The sequence below is a fragment of the Thalassophryne amazonica genome, chromosome 2, assembly GCF_902500255.1.
Source record: "Thalassophryne amazonica chromosome 2, fThaAma1.1, whole genome shotgun sequence".
NCBI classification, from domain to species: domain Eukaryota; kingdom Metazoa; phylum Chordata; class Actinopteri; order Batrachoidiformes; family Batrachoididae; genus Thalassophryne; species Thalassophryne amazonica.
Genome location: NC_047104.1, coordinates 95,374,868 through 95,399,420, shown reverse-complemented (window position 1 = coordinate 95,399,420; position 24,553 = coordinate 95,374,868). Strand labels below are relative to the sequence as shown.

At 41.3% G+C, this 24,553-nt stretch overlaps 1 protein-coding gene across 10 annotated transcripts in view; it reads right to left on the bottom strand.

Moving 5' to 3' along the window:
* The window catches only part of tcf12 (transcription factor 12), a 338,068-nt gene that overhangs the window by 131,636 nt on the left and 181,879 nt on the right, over nt 1–24,553 (bottom strand). For all 10 annotated transcript variants that reach the window (XM_034189942.1, XM_034189886.1, XM_034189913.1 and 7 more), the window contains exons 7-8: nt 13,003–13,135; nt 12,348–12,400 (exon numbers count right to left, since the gene is read on the bottom strand). In XM_034189942.1, coding sequence (XP_034045833.1) covers nt 12,348–12,400; nt 13,003–13,135 — 186 coding nt within the window. The remainder of the gene's footprint in view (nt 1–12,347; nt 12,401–13,002; nt 13,136–24,553) is intronic.

Sequence of the window (24,553 nt, the reverse complement as noted above, 5' to 3'; positions counted from 1 at the left end):
CAATTCTGAGGAATAAATTATGGAATCACCCTGTAAATTTTCATCCCCAAAACTAACACCTGCATCAAATCACATCTGCTTGTTAGTCTGCATCTAAAAAGGAGTGATCACACCTTGGAGAGCTGTTGCACCAAGTGGACTGACATGAATCATGGCTCCAACACGAGAGATGTCAATTGAAACAAAGGAAAGGATTATCAAACTCTTAAAAGAGAGTAAATCATCACGCAATGTTGCAAAAGATGTTGGTTGTTCACAGTCAGCTGTGTCTAAACTCTGGACCAAATACAAACAACATGGGAAGGTTGTTAAAGGCAAACATACTGGTAGACCAAGGAAGACATCAAAGCGTCAAGACAGAAAACTTAAAGCAATATGTCTCAAAAATCGAAAATGCACAACAAAACAAATGAGGAACGAATGGGAGGAAACTGGAGTCAACGTCTGTGACCAAACTGTAAGAAACCGCCTAAAGGAAATGGGATTTACATACAGAAAAGCTAAACGAAAGCCATCATTAACACCTAAACAGAAAAAAACAAGGTTACAATGGGCTAAAGAAAAGCAATCGTGGACTGTGGATGACTGGATGAAAGTCATATTCAGTGATGAATCTCGAATCTGCATTGGGCAAGGTGATGATGCTGGAACTTTTGTTTGGTGCCGTTCCAATGAGATTTATAAAGATGACTGCCTGAAGAGAACATGTAAATTTCCACAGTCATTGATGATATGGGGCTGCATGTCAGGTAAAGGCACTGGGGAGATGGCTGTCATTACATCATCAATAAATGCACAAGTTTACGTTGATATTTTGGACACTTTTCTGATGTTTGAGGATGATGAAATCATTTTTCAAGAAGATAATGCATCTTGCCATAGAGCAAAAACTGTGAAAACATTCCTTGCAAAAAGACACATAGGGTCAATTTCATGACATAGGGTCAATGTCAACGAGCAGATGTGATTTGATGCAGGTGTTAGTTTTGGGGATGGAAATTTACAGGGTGATTCCATAATTTATTCCTCAGAATTGAGTGAGTCCATATTTTTTTCCTCTGCTTGGTCTAAAAAAGTAACCGTTACTGACTGACACAATCTTTTTTTCTTGATTTCTTATAGTGTTTCTTAAAGCCAGAAAGTTGCCATTTGAAATGACTTTAGTTTTGTGTCATGTCTGTGATCTGCTTTTTTTCTACAAAATTAAACAACAGAATGAACATCCTCCGAGGCCGGTGATTACATAATTTTTGCCAGGGGTTGTATAAACTCCCTTCTCTTTCTGTTTGATGGGAGTTGTGAGACTTAATCATATAATACATACACCCGACAGAATAAAAAAGTTGAGCAATGTTTTGTGCAGAGTGCTCAAAATCAAATTTAGGAATGTTCTATAGAATTACAAAAGCAGTGATCCTGGCTGTTTACACAGGGCTGATCCTAATCCCAGCTCTATTCACTGATTTGTGCTTACCGTGCTTACCTGCTGTGGTTTAGGGGAAGAAACCTGAATAAGCTGCCCGCTCAGAAACAGCAACACTGAGTTATTGTTATAACACAATATTCTGATTACCATTGTCTTTGAGCTGGTCAACACAGATGAGTAGAATCAAATGAAAAAACCCTATCTTGTGAACATTCTACAATAAGGCAGTACTGCAAGGAGAAATTCACTGTCATAAAATTCAGAGCCCAGGGCAGACTTTCTTTCTTTAAACTCATCCAATACAAATCTCTCAGAAACAAGAGTGTCTGAGTGATCTGTCAAAAGCAAATGTCGATCTTTTTTGTCATCTACACCCAGAGTTGTTGCTTGCATAAGTCCTTGAGGGAAGCTGAATCTGAGCCCACCACTATTCCACTATACATCACAGATGGGGAGGAGGTGTCACATCAAGCTACTGTGCCTCTGACAAGATTTTGTAAGAGAGAGACAGAGAGAAAAAAAACATGCTATTTACACAAACACTCTGACGAGCACACACACATACACACACTATGCCCTTCCAGCTTCCTATAAATATCCATCAAGATACAACATTTCCCCATAAGCCACAAACAGCCCCCCTCCCCTGTCTGCAGTCCAGTCCTCCTGTCAGACAGGTGCCCACACAGCTGCCCATCAGCATCCCTCAGCACAGACGCTTGTCTGTCCAGTGAAATATACTATGTCCTTCAATGTCCGCACTCAGCTTCCACAGCATAATGCACTACACCAATGCCAGTCTACGATTTTATTATTTTCTTCTGAGCAACACATTCGCCCACAATAAATTTGGTCAGGCTGCTTAACACCTGCTTAAAATTATAGTCGATAATATGGTTTTGTTAGAAATGCTCATCACACAATTATGACCACATCCACACTATTCAACGGAGATGAGTGCACATGGAGCGGTCCACAGAGGGGAAAAGCACACGTGTGGTTGAGGGTGGAGGGCTGTCTACATAAGATGAAAAAGACCTATAAACATTCAAATGTTTGCAATCACCAGCTGGCCTGTCTAGATAGCCTTCACTTTCTGGTGCACTGCAGTGTCAAAACCTAAATGCAAAGAGGATGTGCTCTTGTAAATATTTTGATTAAATTCCATCATGTAGCATATATACACACATCCACACATACACACAGCATGCTTAGATTTGCAAGTTACATTTCCCATCTGATTTAAAGCTCCCCACTCTATTTTTAGAACGGAGAGCAAGAATAGAGGCTTTAAGGAAAAAAGAGGATTTGGGAATGAAATAGATAAATAAGAAAATTCCCAGCAGAAAAAATAATGATAGGAAGCAGTGTGTTGATTTTTTTTTTTTTTTAATCAAACAGCTATTCAGGTCTCTGGTGGAGCTCTTGCACTTGCTTACACAAGCAAAAGTTTTCAGTGGCATCTGCAACTGTATTCATGCTTTACAGGTATACTGCAGACTCGGCACACAGCTGCCTCTGGCAAAAACACTCTGCCTCCAGGTGCACCTTCCCCATGACACTTCAGCACCACCAATGCTACTTACATCAGTACAGCAACACAAACACAGGTCTTGGCTGATAACCGTCCTTAAGATTAAATGAGAAAATAATCCACCAATTAACCAACTACTTGTATGGTTGGAAAAAATGTCTTGTTTAGTCTACAACCAAAAGATATTCAGTTTCATGCCAGACAGGAACAAAATATAACAGTAAAATAAACCAGAAAGTATTCACATTTAAGAAGCTGAAATCAGACTACAGATTAAAATAAAAAAAAAGACACTAAACAATTAATCGACTATTAAAAGAGACTAGCATGTTGCCCGTAGGGATGCAGAGGCTCTAGATTGGGTAGTTTATAAAATAGGTATCTGACATTTTTCAAGGGTGGTAATAAATTAAGCAAAGCTTTTACAATGAGTTGGAATGGCGCATGAGTCCAAAATGTTTTCAGAACCTTAGGTCTTAGACCTCAACAACTCACTTTTAATATAAAGATGATTTACCATCCCCTGCTGGAACAGCGTCTTAGTTCACAATGTAATTAGCAATGTTAGCTAATATCTGTAGTTTCTCTAAAAATGTTAGTCCTATCAACATCCCATTTTGGCGTCGTTCATCCGTGACCCAAAATACATAACACATACCAAATGGCAAATGTCAGCTGTCCCCAGTCACACACACGCAGAGCTTTTTGTTTTTCCTGCAATCTGCTGCAAGCAGGTGCTTTTAATTTTTACACATGCATAAACAGAGATGGTGGCGGAAGACGTCAACAGCAATACTTTTCTCACTAATGTTGACGACAACATGACTAAAACTAACTAAACTGACTATACCAACTGAACTACAAAACACAATAAATCAATAACATTAATAACACTTAAACTAACATGAACCACAATAACATTTAAATCTGCAAAACCCTGAACTCCCATAGTGCATTGCAGCACAATGTCCATTGATTACTAGTCAGCTAATTGCTAATTTCTCAAAAAATATTTGTCCTATCAACTTTCAGTTTTTGCACCGTTCATCCTTGACCCAAAATACATAAGCACACCAAACGGCAAATGTCAACTCTCCCCAGTTTCTGCATGATCGAAGCCACACACACACACACACACACACACACACACACACACACACACACACACACACACACACACACACACACACACACACACACACACACACACACACACACACACACAGATCCTATTATAATATAGATGTTGATTAATTTAACAGTTGATTAATTGTTGCAGTTTACTTACAGTAGAAACATTCACAGCAGCAAATGTTTCATTTCAATTCTCATTTTAAAAAGCCTGTATGCATCCTCTGTACACTATCCAATAATCCATGCCACCAATAAATCACCTTTGCTTTTTCTGTGTAACAGAAACGTCTTACACCAGTTAAACATTACCAGTTTCTACAGCTGTCTCAACACCAGCTATTGGCCCCAGTACACCACCACAATGGGGTTGAAATGAAACAATCAAGATGTACTTATAGTGTAGAATTTCAATTCAATTCAATTTATTTATATAGTGCCAAATCACAACAGTCATCTCAAGGTGCTTCACATGGGTAAGGTCTAACCTTACATCTACTTATGAGCAAGCACATAGGTGGCAGCAGTAAGGAAAAACTCCCTCTCTCTAAATTTCAGCTTTAATTCAAGGGGTTCTATAAAAATATTGCTTTAGCCATTTAAAATATACAAAGATTCACATACACAGTCCCGATTTTCAGAGCCCATAAGTAACTTAGACAAACTGAGTAGGGGTGGAAATCTCTAGGCACCTCACAATTCAATTATGATTCAGAGGGCTGCGATTAGATCATAAAGGCGCCTTGAGGCAACATTGTTGTGAATTGGCGTGAAATAAATTGAATAAATGAAATGAAATTGAATTGAACAAATTAAATTAAAACAATTACCAATGCATCTTAATGCATTTCTACATAAGATTTCTTTTTTCTCACTTTGGGACTACTTGGTACTTTCAAGGCAAAGTATTTGTAATGATCCATCATAAAATTACTTCCGATACATTCTTTAACAGCTCAACCATATTTGAAAAACCTGTGGCTCTCATTCACTGCTTCTAAATTATAAACTCTAGTGTGGCAGTTGGCCCCAGCTCCCCTGGGCTCATATATGTGACTGATTCCACTTTGGATTGTCATTACTGCAGAAAAGTAAATATTAAAGCATTTTTGCACACCTCATTGTGATGCAAGGGCACATGCACACTGGCTGAGTTGCACTAATGCACTTTGTGCTTGTTTCAAAATAATTGAAACAGAACATGTGTTGTGATAATGGTGAAACTTTGTTGCACTGCTGATGGCACACAACATCTGTTTCCATCTTGTGAACAGAAATTTGGGTTCAGCAGGACAAACTGGAAACTGTGTGCTTCAACTCCACAACACACATTAAAATTAAATTAACAGTGGATACAATTTTTCGTGTTCAACCGTAAATGACAGCCATTATAGCCAGCAAATAATCTATTTGGATTGTTTCTTAGCCCTTTATGAAAAAGATATTCCTGTTTCTCTGGAGCTTTCAAGATGCTTGCAGAAGTTGGAAAATTTTTAAAAGCAAAGAGATTTTCTTTAGGGCCCTGTCCCACTGGCGGTTAGGAGGATTTGCGCATGAAATGAGGAGACAAAAGCTGAGCGTCCGCAACAAAGGTGGGCGGAAATGATAAATGTCCCAGGGTGGATCAGCGAATACATGAGGAAGAAAAGCGGATATAACAGGGAACAGAAGCAAGGCGACCGTGGAGGCGCCCCCATGAGGGGCACAGCGGCCGCGATGCACTCGCTTCATCCGTGCCCACTCTGTCTGCATGCGCGACATACCATCTGCGACCGTGATGTGCCCGTGCTGGGCACGCGTCATATCTGTTTTGCACGCTGTCCCGGTCCGCCGCCAAGCCGCGCCAACCCGTCGGTTGTGGATATCAGCGGATGACAGGGGATATGCGGCGCGTTGGTTGTATATGTCCTGCGTATGTCTTCAGTATGAGTTCAGGCAGTAATGCGGAACTCATCCGCAGCAGGATTTTTGAGCCGCTCAACAATCCTGGCTGCGGACATGCGTGCCTCTGCGGATGATCACGGACGTGTTTGGATGGCGGCCGACTCATACAGAAATGTTGTGGTTGTTTGGCGGATGTGGGCCACTTTTGTGCGCATTCCATCCGCAAATCCTCCTAAACGCCAGTGGGACAGGGCCCTTAGAAGCGCAACTAACACTGTCAATTAACTGTCTTATTTGTTTTTCTATTTTCTTCTTCTTCTTTTTAAGATCTGAAGTAAAAACTGTGTTTAGATGTAGTCAGAATTTGTTGCTAGGTATTTCTTGTCCTGTGGTATGTTGCATTTATCAGCGTCCAAAAACACGTGGACTTACATCACACAGCGCAGCTCATAGCACCTGCAGCTGTTCTTAACTCAATGGAACACACTGGTTTTAATGAAGCTGTATGACAAATTTACTTAGTAAAAAGAACAGTACTGGCTCGAAAAATTACCAGGAGCCAGGGTTTAGGGCCCGTGGGGCCCCAGAAACCAAATTAATTTTGTATCGAATGATACATTTTCAGCATCTCCTTGAAGAAAAAAATCTCAGAAGAAGTGCATATTTAAATGATCCTCGATTCAACCTTTCATTAAAACTGTCGATAATGTTGAAATAACAGAATATGACATGGAAGTAGGACCTGGAATGATTTTCCTTTTAATTGTAAACCAAATTATGTATTACTCAGAACAATTAAACTACATGAAATTCAAGAAGACTGAAAAGATTGTTACAGCATTTCAAAAACCACACCTGAAGCTTGCAGAATATTTTGAAAATCATTGTAAAACATGAATAACATACCTTATAGTAAAAAAGTCACATATCCTTGTGTAAATTACTATAAATCCATTCAAAGCCACGGTGTCTTTTTTTTTCCAATGAAAGAAAGCTTACATTAATTAATAAAGTCACATAATCTTGTCTGAAATCCTGTTTGAACAGCACAATGTTTATTTTCCAGCTCCAAAAAATTCTTACCATGTTTCTAGAGGGCACACGAAACAGTGAGCTTTTCCCGTTTCTTTTATCTGTGTTCATGACAAACTTTAAATTCAACCCAGCGCCAATTCCAGGGATTCTTGAACTGATTAAACTTTTTCAAACCGTGTTTCTCGCCATCTTCCCTCTGTCTGACATCGCTCCGTGACACAGACATGCCGCAAAGTTCTTCTTGTAAAAACTTGATGGCTGTAAAGTATGCGATGCCCACATGCTACGTTTAGCTTGGAGCAACCGCACAGCATCGCCACAGCAACCAACCAGTCCTGCTTTATGACAACTGTCACAACAGCCCCACTTCGAGAGAGGGATTTTTATCTGCAGATTTCCACAAGTCCGATGACACAGATTTGTATCTGTTATACAGATCAGTGTCTGCGGAGTTATAAAACTTGCACAACTTCAATAAAAAAAAAACCTTTGCAATAGGCATTTTAAAAACCATTAGTGAGGCACTATTAGTGAGGCACAGTATTTGTGACATAATGACAAGCCAAAATGAGGCAGGTGGAAGTGGGCTAAATTAAAACTGAGCCAGGGGTGGTGGCCAAGTGGTTTGTGTGCTTGGTGTCAGTGTGTAAGGTTCCCGGTTCAAACCCCACACCTGCCACATTTCTACAAGTAATGTGGAGTTGCATCAGGAAGGGCATCTGGTGTAAAACCTGTGCCAAATCAACATCCAGATCCACCTTAGATCTGCTGTGGCGACCTTGAGTGAAAACAAAGGAGCACCTGAAGGGACTTACCTTAAATTAAAACTGAAAGTCTACATTTTAATCATGTTGTTACTGTTTCCTTTCAACTCCATTGTAGTAATGTACAGAGGCAAAAACAATAAAAATTGCATTGGCATTCAGATACTAAATGACTTGATTATAAGCATCTCCTGCACACTATCCAATAACCAATGCCAACATACATCACCCTTGTTTTATCTATTTTTAATCAAGCATCCTCTTAATACAGGGCTGGCATTGAGGCAATATGGCAAAGCCTGAAACTAATTTGTCGAGGGGTTTGGGGGGTGCCTAGGTCCCCAATGGGGTCCAGGGGCAAAGCCCCGGGTTGGGGGCTGTGATTTTAGACCTTTTCAAACCTGTTTGGAAAGCTCTCAGGAACACCCAATGTTAAAGATTTTAAACAGGGGTCGAAATACATTTTTTAACCTACTTGCACTGGTGCTAGTAACAAAAAAATTACTTGCACCAAAAAAAGTTACTTGCACAACCAAAAGTCAGTCTTATATCAACCTTAAAACTCCTCCTCTGATGTGTCAGATGCTTCCTCTCTGGGCCTGTAAAGCCCCTTTCACATCGGGCTGCTTCCAGTTGTGTCATGTGTTGTCATGACGACGCAGCGTGGAAGAAACTCAGTGCCGAGACAAGCAGCTCGATGCCACGACAGCATGAGGGACGCAAAGGACGAAGCAAATCGGACGCAAACAAAAATTAAATGTTTAATTTTTGTTTGAGTCCTGTGTTCAACACAGAAATTAAGTGGTTTCAGCAAAAGTCAGAGCAACAGGACGGTACTCAGCATGACTGGAAGCCACACCCTCATAAGACAACGTTACCCGATGCCAATTTATGATTCCTGCTGTGTTCCATTGTTCCTGAAGTATAAATCATGCAGGATTGTTTTTATACCATGTACACAATGCAGTAAAAACTACACGTGCAAAAAAAGAGCACAGAAAAAAAAAATGCTGATTGCAACTGCTGCTCCTCGCTCTTCTTCTCTCACAAAACTGTTTAAATAAAATCCATAAACGTCCTGCTCACAGACTGATTACCAGAGACAGGACATGTCCACATGCAGTGTAAAGCCCAGACATCTCCAGTCCACTCATGGATGATTCGTTCACATGCGCACATGTGAACAATTAAAAGAAAGAAAAAAAACTGTCTGGCTACAGGCTGTTAGTTCCTTGCTCTCCCCTCAAACTCTCTCATCACTATGTTAAAAAAAGGACATAAGTCCTGCTCACAGACTGATTGCCAGACACAGGACATGTCCACATCAACTATATCTCCAGACATCTCCACATTTACTCACTGACCGTTCGTTCGCGCGCACATCTCACGGTCAAAGGAGGAAAGATAAACTATAACAGAACTCAGAGCGCAGACCTGCAGCTCAGCACAAGAACAAATATAAAATAGAAGAGAAATCAGAGTGCACAGTCTGGCTGCAGCCAAACTGTGCACTCTTGAGTTTTCTGTGCAGAGGACCTGCAGGCTGCATTCTCACCTCCTCTCTGCCCACTGCTCCACGCACCTGATGCAGATATTCCTGCATTGTCATGACGCCACATGAAGCAACTCAAAGTAGGTCCGGTGTGGTTATGACAGAGTGTAGGGGAAGAGCAGCAGCAGTGGCAATTTTTTTTTTCATGTGCGTGCGCGAACGAATCGTCACAGCAACTCGCCATGTGTGTCATAAAACGGAGGGAAGACAAAGACAACACACTAGAAATTGTTTTTTTCCTTATTTATTCCTTTATTGGTTCATTCTACTGGTGCTTACAGTTGATAAAACTTGGATAAAGTTACTTGCACCACTGCAAGTGCAGTATAAAATTACATGCACCACTCGAATAATACGTGCACAAACTAGTACATGCACGTACTATTTCGAGCCCTGTTAAACAATCATCACCATCTTTGAGGTCAAATGTTTTGTGTTTTACAATGCAGTTTTCTAAAGCAAAAATAAAATAACCACAAACAATGAAGCTATGAGAACTGTAATTTAATAAAACATAACAAACAACATCATCAGTACTGTAGTTAATCAGAGCAGCGTTTGTAATGAACTAAACTTTACAGACTAGAATGTAAAATGGCTTTTCAATAAGTTTGTTCATATAGATACACATATATGACACCAGTGGTGTCAAAACATAGATAAAAAACATAAAATACTACTTAGGGCAATCGGCTGCACTGGTCAAAATCATATCCACTAAATAATCTCTTCCTTCAATTTGATCGCTTTGTTTAACAGGCGCCTGCAAAATGCTAAGAAAAGATTTTTGTTCTGATACAGATCGAGCCACATTAAAACACGCTCAACGATTGGTTATCACATCGAGCTAGACCAATGAAAATAGCGTTATTAAACAAAGAAGAGGGTATATTTCGCGGCTCTTATTAAACAAAGAACCGGTATATTTCCCGGCCACATTAAAACACGCTCAGTGACTGGTTATCACATCGAGCTAGACCAATGAAAAATAGTGTTATTAAACAAAGAACAGGGTATATTTCGCGGCTCTTATTAAACAAAGAACTGGTATATTTCCCGGCGCCTGACGTCATTTGCGGACTATCCCCTCAAACTCTGTCATAATTGTGTTATAAACCAGTCACCATTTGTTTAATTATACATCTGTGTAATTAATAAAATCATCTTCATGGATGATTCATTCGTGTGCACACGTGGAAAAAAAAACAACAAAAAAAAAACACTGGCTGCTGCTGCACTTCCTTACTTACTCCCCTCAACAGGGACTTGAGTCCTGCTCACAGGCTGATTGCCAGAGACAGGACATCAAGTATAAACTCCAGACAGACAGCTCCATGTCAGTACATATCCAGTCCCTGATTGGTCATTGCGGCGCGACAAGACGAAAAAGTTCAGATTTTTCAAATTGGGGGGGGACGTGACGCAATATCGAGCCGCAAACACACCAATCGCTCAAAATCGCCTCATTCGTGCTGCTTCATTCGCGTCCATCGCGTCGCGTTCCTTGAACTTTTGTGGAGCCACACCGCGTCCTTGCATAGGGATTACATGGCAACCTGTCGCCTCCGCAGCATTATATCCAGATCCTGGTATTTTTCCGGCCTGAACCGGAAAAATACCAGGCCTGTTAATAGCTACCACCTATCAAAAAAAAATTATTTATTTTTTTTCCCTCTATCAGCAAATTATACAACTTGCAACCTTTTATTCAACACTACCATCGTTTTTCTTTCAAATGGGATCAAAGACTAACTGGGATAATTCCTCAAAGCTGCTTTATCTTCTGAGCAGTACTGAGTTACAACAAGAAGCTGTATTTTATCCCGCGCCCTGTCACTGTTTTCCCATCTAGTATTATACAGCATGATAGTACTCTTATGAGTCACAAAACCACACCTGCGCCCATGTGTTAAGTACTGACAAATAAAAGCCCAACGTCCATTTACACAACAAAGAGATGTTACCCATGAGACAGTCATTCTCTACCTCCATCCCTCTAACAAAACCTCAAATATATCAGTTACTTAAGAAGAAAGCAGCACACGTTTCTGGTGCAGCCAGAGACTCCCTCATGTTCTGACAAACTTCTTTTCAAATACAAATCCAGAAACAAAACACGTCAGCCTTTTATGTTCTGTGGCCTGTTCCATATTCGATTTCAGAGTAACAGCAGCAGAGGGGATGGTTATCAAAACCCTGAAATGCAAATACAATCTTTCACTCACACACCAAGAAGAAAAAATATTATTTTATTGTTCAATGAAAGAGGAAGGTAAGATTTTAGTAAACCAGTTGCTTCGTACGGAGGGGAAAACAGTCTTGTACCACCAGTTTTAGGATTTTAAAGCAAGACTTAATGGAGGTTTTGCCAATCCACCAGGGTTTTTAACAATGAACATCTGACTTACTGATTTATGCATATTAATGAGCTCCAACGCCGCCTTGTCTAAGCGAATGCAAGCTGAGCGCCACACTTCTCTGCATCCTAATGGTTTCTGCTCCACCGGGATCATTACCAACAGAAATTTTAGATATTCTGAGCTATTAATCTCTGTCTGTCCTCCTGTTCAGCTACGTAATGACTAATTAAACATCAAAAGAGCAGAGCTGGGGATTCACTCTGACAGCCTCTCCTCCTCCCAAGAGAGGCTCGATTGTGACAGGGCAGCACTGAAAAATCAATCACCTCAGGGTACGCGAGCTATATGTGTGTGCACACATGCACATTCATGCATGTATACACATGCTCACATACACAGAACTTGCACAGGTGCACAGGAAAAATCTACAGACACATTTTCGGTCAAAGATTCAACAACCATGCACACACACGCAACAGAAAATCTGAATTTTGTATGTTAACTGGGAACACTCATGTTATGCCTACAGCTTTCAAAAACAGACAAAGACAATTGAAATCCAAATAGAAACAAGTGCGCATATGATGTATGTCAAACACTCTAAGCATAAATATTGGGTGTTTGCGTGTATATTTATGTGAAAGGGAGATGATCTACTCACAGAAGAAGGCAGGCCAGGAGGGACCTTGCGAACTTTCTTTGTTTGTAGAGGATCTGCAGAAACATCACAGCACCTCCATTCATTTATATGCAAGAACAAAACCACTAATATGCTGTAACATAACTGCAACTTTGTTTTTCCAAACATTGTTAAACAACAAATGTGATGTAAAGCATCATTTTGAAGAAATAACAACTGTCACACAAACACACTTTTAAAAGAAAAACACTTTATCCTTTGTCAAGTTAATTGATTCATTTAGTAACACCTCTGTTTCCTTCCAATTAAATAAATTCATGCAAAAGATTACTAACACTGGGACTATTTCAGGTGCTTCTGGCTTTATTTTATGCAACGTCCTTGACAAGCAAGCTCAACCTATTTAAATTTAATAGACTTTCCAAAACCGGTAAGATGAATTCATATCACTCTCTCTCTCAACACACCTCACACACACACACACACACACACACACACACACACACACACACACACACACACACACACACACACACTCTAAAACAGTTGAGGAAAATTTTTTTATTTATTTAGCAAAGTACTATGGTAAAATATCTCAGAAGGCAATTTTACAAGAACACTGGGTTATGTTTAAAAGAATCTTTAACGTCAGAGTAATAAATGAGAGGTCACGGACCAATGGGCGGATTATCTTGTAGAGAACGTCTTCTGGGGTTGGCTGCAGAGAAGGAGAAAAATGGAGCAGCTGACTTTGCTGACGTGGACACAGAACTGGGACTCGCCACCCCAACATCTGACCTTATAGAAGACTAAAAGAAAACAGCAACACACAAATGCTTAAAACGAAAAAAAAAAAAATTATTTTCTTGGCTAAAGCATGTATGTCTGTTTATGTCCATCTTTTGCAACAACTGCGTCAGCTGCGGGTTGTGTTGTCACATCTGCTGCATTTTATAAAGGTGAGCATTAGTAAATATTTGTTTTATTTTAGCCTTACAGTGGAAACTATCAACAAATGTGCCACAAATGGCACTGATATCACAATATATTATAAGCTTGAACCATTTTAGATATGTTTTACAAACACTGTGTTGCTAGCTAATGAAATACACATATACACTGCATGAATCGCACTTAAAAACAAAACAACAAAAAACAAATGAACTTTGAATCCAGAAAACCAAACTCACCACCAAACTCACACAGCAATTTGATTGGAAAAATGATTATAAAATTTTGAAGATTTTTTTATTGTAATAAATTTGAATATAATCTCAATAACATTTTATTTATAGCTTGTAGTGTCATCAAACTCACATCACACATCAATGAACTCCCTCTGGTTATACTAAAGCTCTCACTTTGTAAAAAGGTCATTGTGAAAATTTTTTGAGAATGTTTCAATATTCAATAGCGTTACTGTTGGTGTATTGACATAAAATTCACTGCACACATCAATGGTTTCTTGCTGGCTATACTGCAGCACTCAGTTTGGAAAAAGGTCATAACAATGATGCTACTGAGAATTTAAACAATGTGAGTTTGATGGCACTACAAACCATAAATGTGACATTAGAGTTTTTGTCAAAGCATTCCTTTCGGCATGGTAATTTGTTGACGATCGCTGAGCTCCGGACTCCCAGACGACTGTACGTCTAGATCAATGTAATTCATAGAGAACAGAAGACGTCTCATTTTGGTGAGACACCCCGTGCCCCACCCCGGAGCAATTTCCTTCAACCAACTGCACCTTAGGGGAAAACCCACATTTTGTGTGGGATAAAAGTACATCAGAGTTTACAAATCAACAATTTTCGATTGTGACTCGGGAATTCTTCTTTACTGAGGGACTGGAAGTATGGAAGTACATTGTATGGAAGGTGGATTTAAAAAATTAGACACCTGATCTCGTAACTACAAGATCTTTTCTCGTAATTACGAGATCAGGGGTGTAATTGTTTTTTTGTTTTGTTTTTTATCCAGTGCATGCAATGCACTTCCGTAAGAAGGAACACCAATATGTCTATATTTCAGGTGCATTGTGGTGCTTTTCTGATCTGCTTAACTATGGTGGAAGACGATGCTTATAAATAGGGTGGTGGCCAAGTGATTAGTGCGCTTGGTTTCAGCGCAGAAGGCTTCTTGTTCAAACCTCAACCCTGCCACATTTCTCCATGCAGTGTGGAGTTGCATCAGGAAAGGAATCAGGTGTAAAACTTGTGCCAATTCAACATGCAGATCCACATTGGATCTGCTGCTGTGACCAGAAGTGAAAACAAGGGAACAACTGAAGAGACTTATTAAGTGTGTATAAATGTGCGCTTATAATTTCCTTCTAAAATATGACTGAAAAACTAGAAAATAAATAATGGTAGATACCATAATGAGGAAAAACTGATTAGACCCCTGTAAAGGCCGCTTCACACATAACACGATTGAAGCCGACGAGCGCACGAAGAAGGAATTGCATGCCATTCGTGAAAAATCAAAGCCGCCTCAAACACCTCGTACACCTGTCGCTACAACCATTCACACACACAAGCGGTCAAAAGACAGCGAATGCCCTGCACGTGCTCATTCAATCCCCCTCTCGGCAGGTGTCGGCCAAATTCCAGGTATCACACACGAACATCTAACACCGCTCGCTGCACACGTAGAAAAGGCGGGGCTATTCGCGCTCCTGGTACGATAGACAGCAGGTGACCACATTTGACCTGTCTGTGAAAATGGTCAAAGTGCAACACGAGTGTGGCCCTGGCAACACACATGGGTGTAACTGTGCCGACACCCCCCCCCCCCCCACGCACGCACACACACAAATGGCGTGTGGAGTGTGTCGTCGTCATCGTCTGCCCCCAACACAAATGGCTTGTGGAGTCTGTCGCTCCCAAACACCAACACACACACACACACACACACACACACACACACACACACACACACACACACACACACACACACACACACACACACACACACCATGAATCCAACATTGTCAGCTGTGGCTGAGGGTCCTGGAGTCCAGTCGCTTTGCTCATATGCTTTGCTGTGGACATACGGTACCTGTCAGCTGACCGTAGACTGTCAGCTGGACGTGACCGTGCACACAAGGTGTCAAATTAAAAAATTAAAGACATCAGACAGATGCAGGACAAACAAATAATTTTACATTAAATTAAATACATTCAATTAAAATCACAGAACAAAGCAACAGAGAGTGAGCCTTTTTGTTCTGTGAGCTGCAAGGTCCACTGACAGAGGTGGGCATGTCCCCGTGACGTGCAGCTGATGAGATATCTGTGCTCACAAGTCTCGGGAACACCTGTACTGGCTTGTAGGATATTGTCGCATAACTACAGCGTGAAGCACGGAAGTAAATTAAAACACATATTGCTTCAAATGGCACCAGTGGACCGCAACGCTGGTGAATATCATGCCATGCAGGAAATCGTCTCACGGGACGCCTCCGCGTTTTGACAGTTATTACGGCACTTTTTTCACTGTAATTAAAGACTTCCTCTCCCTCTACATCATGCAATTTCTCATTTTTTTTGTTTTTAATATGTTTATCTCCTTGCTGATTTTAGGTATTTTACGCTCCTGTTATAGGACAGTGATGGTAGTGCAGTGGTAAAGGTTAATCAAAGCTTTTGTAAATTGCAGGTTCGAATCACGTGGGTGGCATGTATTTTTTTATTTTCTGTTTCTCCACATCAGGGGTGTGATGTAGTTCCACTTGTACCAGCTGGTTTTTATTTTTTCCAGAGTAGCTGCGCAGTGTGGTTCCACATGCTCCAGCTGCTCACACTGTGTTTCATGCACGCTCGTGCGTGTGCATGAAACCATCGGCAGTGTGTCGTGCATGCCTGTGCGACTGTGCGTCCCTCACGACAGAGGGTAGAATGTTTCGTGGTTCCGCATTTCGTGTGTGGTTTGCAGATTTTCTTCCGGTTACTGCGTCTTTCCTGTTATGTGTGAAGGGGCCGTAAACTCTGAGACACCAACTCAAACCAAAAGGCAACTTTATTTAGCTTATGTAATAGACCATAGACCTGTCTGCTGCCCTGGTAAACAGTGCCACCTGCTGGACATGTGTGGGCTTGTTGCAGGAATTAATCTCGGAATTAATCTCATTATCATATGCATGAAAAAAATTCTGTGTGGTCGAAGTTATAGTGTTATGTAAAAGTTTGGGCACTCGATAATTTTGATGATTTTCCTTTATAAATCATTGGTTGTTTGGATCAGCAATTTCAGTTAAATATATCATATAGCAGACAAATGCAGTAATATTTGAGAAGTGAAATTAAGTTTATAGGATTTACAGAAAGTGTACAATAATTCTTTGAACACAATTAGGCAGGTGCATAAATTTGGGCACCCCAACAGAAAAATACATCAACACTTAGTACATCCTCCTTTTGCAAAAATAACAGCCGCTAAATGCTTACTATAGCTTCCAATGAGTCTGGATTCTGATTGAAGGTATTTTGGACCATTCTTCTTTACAAAACATCTCAGGTTTGTTAGTTTCAGAGCATGGACAGCCCGCTTAAAATCACACCACAGATTCAATAATATTCAGATTCAATAATATTCAGGTCTGGGGACTGAGATGGCCATTCCAGAACATTGTACTTGTTCCTCTGCATGAATGTCTTAGTTGAGTCTGAGCAGTGTTTAGGGTCGTTGTCTTGTTGAAACATGCAGTCCCGTTGCAACTTCAACTTTGTCACTGATTCTTGAACATTGTTCTCAAGAATCTGCTGATATTGGCTGGAATCCATGTGGCCCTCAACATTAACAAGATTCCCAGTACCTGCACTGGCCACACAGCCCTACAGCATGATGGAACCACCTCCAAATTTTACTGTAGGTAGCAAATGTTTTTTTTGGAATGCTGTGCTCTTTTTCTGCCATGCATACCGCCCCTTATGTCCATATAACTCAATTTTAGTGTCATCAGTCCACAGCACCTTATTCCAAACTGAAGCTGGCTTGTCCAAATGTGCTTTAGCATACCTCAAGCAACTCTGTTTGTGGCGTGAATGCAGAAAAGGCTTCCTCTGCATTACTCTCTCATCCAGCATCTCCTTGTGCAAAGTGTGCTGTATAGTTGAATGATCCACAGAGACAGTGGCCTCATTTATCAAACGAACGTACGGCAGAAAACATGCGTTCGACCATTTTTACGCAAACTTTGGTATTTATCAAATTGGACGTGAGCAGAGGCTAAGACGAATCTCACAACAGAGCTCACATCTGGTCTGAGCGCGTGTATGCAAATCTGAGTCTGTGGATTTGCGGCGCAGCACTACAAAATCTGTCTGAGTCTGAAAATAATTATGAAACAAACCTCAGCTGTCATCCAAGCATAAGCAGCCACATATTCAGAACAGATCAAAACAGATTCTTAAAATGGATTAAACAAAATTAATTTAAAAAAGCCCACATTTTTAATGATACTGCTTCCTTTGTAAAATAAAAATACATATGCTAAATAGCCTAAATATGACAACTAATCATTGCACATTAAAATGTGAAATAATCATAAATAAGCTGAAATCTGTGTTTGCAAACAAACTCAAAATAGCCTCGGTTTTCTGCTGGGTTTCCCCCAGTCTGCCTAATGCTGTGCTTAAGTGCTGCAACACGTTTTTTTGGTGGCCAGCTTTAAATCGGACCACTTTTTGACCTAAATGCAAAGAATTTTTAATCAATTAGCAGGCATAAGCTTTTAACTGTGGGTGCATATTAAAACACATATTAACAACTGATTCAAAATCATTAGGCATAGGTTAAATCAAAGAATTTTTCAAACCTCAGCCAGAGACCGTTCCTCTGCGGCAACGCTGTTGACCGCCTCCGTTACACTCTTCCACACGGCATTTTTATGAGCGCCGTTGACTCCACTTTTCAGACTGCCAAAAAGTACAAGTTTGTTTTTCTCCAGCTCCGATGTTAGGATGCCGATTTCCATCTCCGAAAAGTTTTTCTTCTTCTCAGTGCTTCTTCTCTCCATGTTGAGCTCAGTGGGCGAGGCTTCTGAACCATGAATATTTAAGGGCGTAACATGCTAATGACGATTAAATTCTGCCGCCGCATTTATCAAGAGCCGATCATTCGTACGCTGGGATTGGTCAGATACGAATGTTTCATAAATCACACGTGTGTCTTGTCGTAAGACCAATTATGCGCTCAGATCTGTGCCTGTTTTTACGCAATGTTGATAAATGAGGCCCACTATCTGCAGCAAGATCATGTTGTAGGTCTTGGAGCAGGTCTGTGGGTTGACTGACTGTTCTCATCGTCCTCCGCTTCAGCTTATCTGAGATTTTTCTTGGCTTGCACTTCGGGCCTTACCTAGTACTGTGCCTGTGGTCTTCCATTTCCTAACTATGTCCGTGACAGTGGAAACTGACAGCTGAAATCTCTGAGACAGCTTTTTGTATCCTTCCTCTAAACAATGATGTTGAACAACCTTTGTTTTCAGGTCATTTGAGAGGTGTTTAGAGGGTACCATGTTGCCACTCATTAGAAAAGATGCAAAGAGGAGAAACATTTGCAAATGGTCACCTTAAATACCCCTTCTCATGATTGGATTCACCTGTGTAAGGAGGTCAGGGGTCAATGAGCTTACCAAACCAATTTTGTGTTCCAATAATTAGTGCTAAATGTATTCAAACCAATAAAATGAGAAGGGTGCCCAAATTTATGCACATGCCCACTTTTGTTTTAATAATTAATGCACACTTTCTCTAAATACTAGAAACTTCATGTCACTTCTCAAATATCAGTGTGATCCGTCTGCTATATGATGTATTTAACTGAAATTTCTAATCCAGACAATCAATGATTTATAAAGGAAAATCTTGAAAATTATCAGGGGTGCCCGTAGTTGAAAACTGTAGTGTGAAATTGGTTTGGGTGGCAGTTTCTTTCATTCCCTAAGTCTAGGTCCATTAGCCAACCGGGCCACCGCTGGATGTATGCTGTATATCTTTAATATTTAAAACAACATACAGTGAGGAAAATAAGTATTTGATCCACTGTTTCTGTGTAGGCTCTCAGTTGTCCAGGTGGTTTCCATAGTAGAGAAGCTTGAATCTTCGACTGGACTGGGTTGCTTGATGTGAGGACGTTTCGCTTCAAATCACAGAAGCTTCCTCAGCTAAAATTCTTGCTCTGGTAGTCTGACTTCTGTCTTGACTCTTGTAGAGAAGAATAAACCAGAAGCCAACAAAAGCTGGAGTTTTTAACCTAACCAGACCCCTCCTACCGAGAGGCCGACTGCTATAGGCTAGTGACTAAACAATAGCTCTAATTAGCACCTATTGTGCTCTAGTTAGATAGATAGATAGTCTTTATTGTCATTGTTACTTTTTACAAAGTCACAACGAAATTGAAAGTGCTTCGGCTCGTGAGTTAAGAGTAATAAATAGTTTAAAAACATAAAAACATATTGCACTGACTATGAACAGGAATAAAACATCTAAAAAGCAAAAAATATAAAACAAATTGCACTGTTTATGGACAGGAATGGTACAGTCACAGGTTGCACTGGGTGAAAAAGACTGCCACCAGATGTACTGCATACTGAACATACTATTTCACCTTGAAGAGTTAAGTGCCATGATTGCCTTTGGATAAAAACTATTTTTTAGACGGTTTGTTCTGGTTTGTAATATTCTGTATCTCCTGCCTGATGGCATGAGCTGAAGCTGACAATGTCCAGGGTGTGAGACGTCCTTTGAAATATCTACTGCCTTCCTGCAGCATCTGGACGTGTAAATGTCTTCCAGTGTGGGGAGGGGGCAGCCTATGATCTTCTCTGCTGCCCTAACGACCCTATGTAGCACCTTCTTCTCTGAGGATGTGCAGCTGCCATACCAAACACACACTCCATATGTGAGCACACTCTCTATGAAGCAGTGATAGAAGGCGAGAAGCAGATTCTGAGGAAGACTGTTCCTCCTGAGAATTCTCAAAAAGTACGCGCGCCATGGCAGGCTGTTCTCCAGCTCAATGCCGAGAAACCTGAACACCGGCACCCGCTCCACACAGACCCCCCCGATAAAAAAGTGGTTGGATGTCAGACTTGTTCCTTCTAAAGTCAACAACAAGCTCCTTTGTTTTTGTTGTGTTAAGGAGCAGGTTGTTGACTGAACACCACTCTGCCAGCCGCTCCACCTCGTCCCTGTAGGCTAGATCTCCTATGTCGTCTGAGATGAGTCCGACTACTGTCGTGTCATCTGCGAACTTTATTATCTTATTACTAGGGTGGGTAGGGACACAGTCATAGGTGTAAAGCGTGTAGAGGAGCGGGCTAAGCACACAGCCCTGTGGTGAGCCGGTGCTAAGACTAAGAGCAGTGGAGATGTTGGAACCCAGCCTGACCCTCTGGGAGCGGTCTGTCAAAAAGTCCAATATCCAGCTGCAGGTGAGTGGAGGGAGTCCAAGGTCTGCCAGCTTGGACACCAGACGTTGTGGAAGGATGGTGTTAAACGCTGAGCAGAAATCCACAAAGAGCATTCTCGCGTAGCTCCCTCGCTGTTCCAAGTGGGTCAGCGCGGCATGAAGTGCTGTAGAAACAGCATCCTCCGTAGATCTCTTTGCTTTATAAGCAAATTGAAAAGGGTCCAAATCAGCTGGCAGGCAGGAAATGATATGACTCCGCACCAGTTTCTCAAAGCACTTCATAATAACTGGTGTTAGTGCCACTGGGCGGTAGTCATTCAGGGTGGTAATGTAAGGTTTCTTTGGTAATGGGACAATGATAGAGGACTTTAAACAGGAGGGGACAGTGGCCTGTGACAGGGACTGATTGAAAATCCTGGTAAAGATTCCAGCCAGTTGGTCCTCACAATCTTTCAGCACCCGACCTGCCACTCCATCAGGTCCTGCAGCTTTCCTCGGTTTCACCTTTCTCATCACCCGCCTCACCTCACACTCTTCTACCATGAGTGTGTGACTGCTGTGAGCAGGCGGCTGAGATGGAACTGATGTAGGTGTCACCTCAAAGCGGGCAAAGAAGATGTTAAGCTCCTCTTAGCACTCTCCTAATGATGGGATGGAAGATAGAACACATCAATTCTGTGGATTCCAATATCAAGTTCACACGTGAGGATGCCAGAAACAACCATTTAGCCTTCTTGGACTGTGATGTTATGATTGGAGAGAACAGGCAGCTCCAGACAGAGGTTTACAGAAAACCCACTCACACTGACCAATATCTGCTCTTTGGCTCAAACCACCCCCTTGAACACAAGCTCGGGGTGATCAGGACTCTTCAACATAGAGCCCTACAGGTGCACACAACTGCAGAGGGAAGGGCTAAAGAACAACAACTTGTACGGAAAGCCCTCACAGTATGTGGGTACCCACAATGGTTCCTGGACAAAGTGCAGAAGTCCCAGAAAACAAAGAGACCAGATAGACAGGAGACGGAGACAAGAAGAAGAGGAGTGTCTCTCCCTTATTTAGCAGGAGTAGGAGAAAAACTACAGAGGATCTTCAGACAGCACAAAATCCCAGTTTACTTTAAACCGGTTAACACCTTGAGACAGAAATTAGTTCACCCTAAGGACAGGATCCTTAGTTACAAACACAGCAATTTAGTGTATTATATCAGATGTCAGGAAAACTGTAATGAACACTACATAGGTGAGACGAAGCAACCTTTAAACAAGAGGCTATACCAGCACAGCAGAGAGGTCACCAGTGGACCTCAGTCTGCAGTTCATCTCCACCTGAAAGACACTAACCACACGTTTGAGGACAAGGAAGTTAAAATCTTAGCCAGAGAGAAGAAATGGTTTGAGAGAGGTGTCAAGGAAGCATTCTTTGTAAAACAGTTGAAACCCAGCCTTAACCGGGGGGCGGCTCTCAGACACGCTTTGTCCCCTGTTTACAATGGGGTACTCAGGTCAAAGCAGTTTCAGTCTTTTGTTCATGGTAATGAGTCATTCACGTCATCAGGAGAGTCGTCAAGGGAGCCATCAGGAGAGGCTTCCATCCCATCATTAGGAGAGTGCTAACTAGAGCACAATAGGTGCTAATTAGAGCTATTGTTTAGTCACTAGCCTATAGCAGTCGGCCTCTCGGTAGGAGGGGTCTGGTTAGGTTAAAAACTCCAGCTTTTGTTGGCTTCTGGTTTATTCTTCTCTACAAGAGTCAAGACAGAAGTCAGACTACCAGAGCAAGAATTTTAGCTGAGGAAGCTTCTGTGATTTGAAGCGAAACATCCTCACGTCAAGCAATCCAGTCCAGTCAAAGATTCAAGCTTCTCTACTATTTGATCCACTGGCGATTTTGCAGGTTTTCCCACCTCCAAAGAATGTAGAGGTGTGTAATTTTTATTGTAGGTACACTTCAACTGTGAGAGACAGAATCTAAACAAAAAATCACATTGCATGATGTTTAAATAATTAATTTGCATTTTATTGCATAAAATAAGTATTTGATCACCTACCAACATGCAAGAATTCTGTCTCTCACAGATCTGTTAGTTCTTTAAGAAGCCATCCTATTCTGCACTCTTTACCTGTATTAATTGCACCTGCTTGAACTTGTTACCTGTATAAAAGACACCTGTTCACAAACTCAACCAGTCATATCTATCCAATCTATCCACCATGGCCAAGTCCAAAGAGCTGTCTAAGGACACTAGGGACAAAACTGTAGACAAGCACAAGGCTGGGACAGACTACAGGACAACAGGCAAGCAGCCTGGTGAGAAGACAACAACTGTTGGTGTAATTATTAGAAAATGGAAAAAACACAAGATGACTGTCAATCTTCCTCGGTCTGGGGCTCCATGAAAGATCTCACCTTGTGGGGTCAGGATGATTCTGAGAAAGCCCAGAACTACACAGGAGGACCTGGTCAATGACCTGAAGAGAGCTGAGATCACAGTCACAAAGATTACATTAGTAACACACAACGCCGTCATGGTTTAAAATCTTGCAGGGCAGCAAGGTCCCCCTGCTCACACCAGCACATGTCCAGACCTGACTGAAGTTCACCAGTGACCATCTGGATGATCCAGAGGAGGCATGGGAGAAAGTTGTGTTGTCAGATGAGACCAAAATAGAGCTTTTTGGTATCAGCTCCACTTGCCATGTTTGAAGGATGAGAACAACCCCAAGAACACCATCCCAGCCGTGAAACATGGGGTGGAAACATCATTTTTGGGGGTGCTTGTCTGCAAAAGGGGAGAGGACGACTGCACCGTATTGAAGGGAGGATGAATGGGGTCATGTTTTGTGAGATTTTGGCAAATAACCTCCTTCCCTCAGTAAAAGCATTGAAGATGGGTCGTAGCTGAGTCTTCCAGCATGACAATGACCCCAAACACACAGCCAGGGCAACTAAGGAGGGGCTCTGTAAGAAGCATTTCAAGGTCCCGGAGTGGCCGAGCCAGTCTGCAGACCTGAACTCAATAGAAAATCTTTGGAGGGAGCTGAAACTCCAAACCTGAAAGATCTGGAGAAGATCTGTATGGTGGAGTGGGCTAAAATTCTGGCTGCAGTGTGTGAAAACTTGGTCAAGAACCACAGGAAACATCTGACCTCTGGAACTGCAAACAAAGATTTCTGTACCAATTATTAAGGTCTGTTTTTCTAATGGATCAAATACTTATTTCATTTTTTATTCTGTCTCTCACAGTTGAAGTGCAACTACGATAAAAATTACAGACCCCTGCATTCTTTGGAGGTGGGAAAACCTGCAAAATTGACAGTAGATCAAATACTTATTTTCCTCACTGTACATTTACCACACAAGGGCTCTGACTGTGTACTTTCCAAAGATGTTAATTATGTAAATGGGTTGAAGGGATATTCGTACAGCACTGATTGAGAAACATTAAAGTATGCAAGGGGTCAATATAAATAAACAAATAAAGCTTGATGTAATTCAAGGACACATTTCATTAAGAGGTCATTTCTAAACTAAACAGGAAGCCAATGCATGGATGTTACAATGATGCATGCTCAGAGATAATGAAGGGGTAACACAGTCTCCTCTACCAGTTCTGGCAAAAGCCTGTTTGTAGCAGCTGCAGTCAGGAGAGCACTACAGGAAAAGAGGGATTTATAGTAATCCAAGCTTGATTAAATAAAGTGGAAGAGATGCAAAGTCTAATTTTAGCTACATATTTAAAATGGCTGCAAGCAGGACTAAACAATAGCCAAACTTTTGCTCTGGATCCAATACTCTTCGACATG